The sequence below is a fragment of the Penaeus vannamei genome, chromosome 37, assembly GCF_042767895.1.
Source record: "Penaeus vannamei isolate JL-2024 chromosome 37, ASM4276789v1, whole genome shotgun sequence".
In the NCBI taxonomy this organism is placed as follows: Eukaryota; Metazoa; Arthropoda; class Malacostraca; order Decapoda; family Penaeidae; genus Penaeus; species Penaeus vannamei.
Genome location: NC_091585.1, coordinates 6055831 through 6058330, shown reverse-complemented (window position 1 = coordinate 6058330; position 2500 = coordinate 6055831). Strand labels below are relative to the sequence as shown.

The 2500-nt window shown below is 40.7% G+C and overlaps 1 protein-coding gene across 1 annotated transcript in view; it reads right to left on the bottom strand.

Annotated features, from left to right (window-relative positions):
• Window positions 1-2500, bottom strand: part of LOC113813179 (protein tolkin) — a 48589-nt gene that overhangs the window by 36228 nt on the left and 9861 nt on the right. The window contains exons 2-3 of the mRNA XM_070115099.1: window positions 2425-2500; window positions 1-170 (exon numbers count right to left, since the gene is read on the bottom strand). The exon at window positions 1-170 is cut by the window's left edge and continues 55 nt beyond it; the exon at window positions 2425-2500 is cut by the window's right edge and continues 51 nt beyond it. Of these exons, the coding sequence (XP_069971200.1) occupies window positions 1-170; window positions 2425-2500 (246 nt within the window). The remainder of the gene's footprint in view (window positions 171-2424) is intronic.

Here is a 2500-nt window from a genome sequence, read left to right as displayed (position 1 = left end):
GCAGCCGTCGCTCTTGAAGATGTCCATGTGGGTGACGTTGAGCACAATCCGCTCGCCGTGGGTGGCCGTGATCCGCCACTCGCACTTCTCTCCTCCGGGCGGCGGCGCTGAGTTCACGTAGGACGGCGAGGAGAAGGTAGCCGCGTTCTCCTGGTAGGTCCGGCCGCACTCTGGAGGGGGAGGGGAGGGAAGGGGGTTACGGGGCTGAGCCAAGGCGAGTCTTACCTTGTCGGCGATTGGGGGAAGGATGGTCATGATTGGGGCGAGTAGTGGTGATAATATTGATGATGATGTAATGATAATATAGTAGCAGAACACACAACAATAACCGCAATATTACTAATAATATTAAGGGAGATGGTTATTATCATAATAAATCAAGAGTGGAAAAGATTACCAACGTTTCCACCTTTTTTAAAATCAGATTTCCAACGCTAGATTTCTTATTAACTTAAACTCGCCCCTCCCAGTAATTAAATGTTAAAAAAACTATAATAAAGTAGAATGAATAAAATAAATAAATAAATAAATAAATACTTATATCATAAGTAATTATAACCCTTCCTATGAAATTTTGAACATTTTGATTCCGTCTAAGGGATGGGGGGAATGATTACCTATAGTCGGCGTCGGTGAAATATTCCCTGGAGGATCGCAGTGATCGAGTTGTTGGTGAATAAACATTTGGCGTCTACAGGTTCGAAGGAAAGTTATTCCAATAAAGTAGAAACAACCATGCTTTTTGGGGCCCTTTTTTCTAAGTAAACTTTTTAATTTCTATTACGAAATACTGAGCATCAAGAGACAATAGCTAATAAAACCACGCTTTTGGAAATTTGCTGTTTTACCCATCGGATTTTTATTTTTATTTTTACAACAGTAAACCATAGTACAGGGTGCAATCTGTTTCTTTCTCTGGCTTTAATTCCAATAGCAAGCCTTTAATAAAAAATAAAGATATAGAGCCAAATGAAAGGAAAGACAAGCAGCAAGTTAAAATGACCAAATATATGATAAATATGAACAAAACAGCGTTTTCTAAGCTCAAATTAAGGCTTCATTTATTCATTAAAATTATCCAAAATTGCCAAGATGTAATAACAATAAAAACAACAATAATGATGATAAAACCGAGACTTCTGCCAGAGTTCCATTTTTAGTTTTCATTTTTCACTTACGTTGAAAAATAACATAGTCAAATGAGCTCCTTTCAATGTTCCAATAATGACGTCGCAACTATCTCGCTAACGACTTTTAGAATAAGAATCGATCGCCCAGCATCGCTTTAATGAAGTACGAAAATAAAAATCATTTAAAAAATAATAAAAATACAAAGACGGAAGGGGGGAGGGGGGGGGGCAAAAAAATCACCGCCGAGAAAATATACATCGTTAGGCTGAAAATCCTTCATAACTACAGGGCATTCTAGTCTTATGACGAAGCCCTCCGGAGTGAAGAGCGACGCGCGGGATGGGAGTTCTGCTTTTGATAGTTATGATAATTATGCTCCATCTTTAAATAATGAGCTTTCCGTTCCGGGTAAAATTAACCCGCGAAAGAGAGAGGAAAAAATCTAGGAAGATTTTAATGACGAAAACATGCTTCCTCCCGTACAATTAATGGAAATTTGATAAGCTTTAACAACAAAGTATTGCTTACATGACCGTTATTTCTGCATCGCTAATGAGCAGCAGAAGAAAGGAAAGAAAGAAGAAAAGGAGGTGAAAGAGGAGGCAAGAGATTAACACAAGACGTCAGCGAACAGGAGAAGAAAGGAATGAGAGAAAGAAGGAAGAGAAGGAGAAAGGAAAGTATGTCAAACATGAGATCAGCTAACAGAATCAGTGTTTAACCTTGGACGACCTTGCGTGAGACTGATAGACTGACTGACTTATTGACTGATTAACTGACTGACTGACGGACTGACAAAAATGTAACCGATTAACCATCAAGTTCAGGGCATCCGTTGGAGGGGGAGGAGGAGGAATGGGAGGGAGAGGAGGAGGAAGGGGTGGGGGAGGGGGAGGTGGAGGGGCGGGAGGACGAGGAAGACAAGGATGAAGAAAAGGGAGAGCAGCAGGACGACGAACAAAAAGAAGAGCGAGAGACGAAGAAGAAGAGAAAGGAGGAGTAGGAGGAAAGGGGGAAGGGTAGGAGGATGACGAAGAAGAGAGAAAGAAAAGAAAAGAAAAGCCAGCGAACATATCGCAATATATATAAAAAGCAACAAATCATCAAATCAATCAATAACCTCAACCCTCCCCCCGCCCCAAAGAAAAAGAAATAATAATAAATAAAAGAAAAAAAGACGAAAAATAACAAAAACAACACTATTAAAACCAAAATAAAAATAAAGACACCCTTACCTTCACAGCCCCAATCTCCACACACGAAAACAAAGACACAAACGGCAAACGAACTCACTGGAGCACTTGTACAGCAGGTTCGTCTGCGCGATGTCGCCCTCGCTCAGCCGAATCCTCTGGCCGATCTCCGGAAG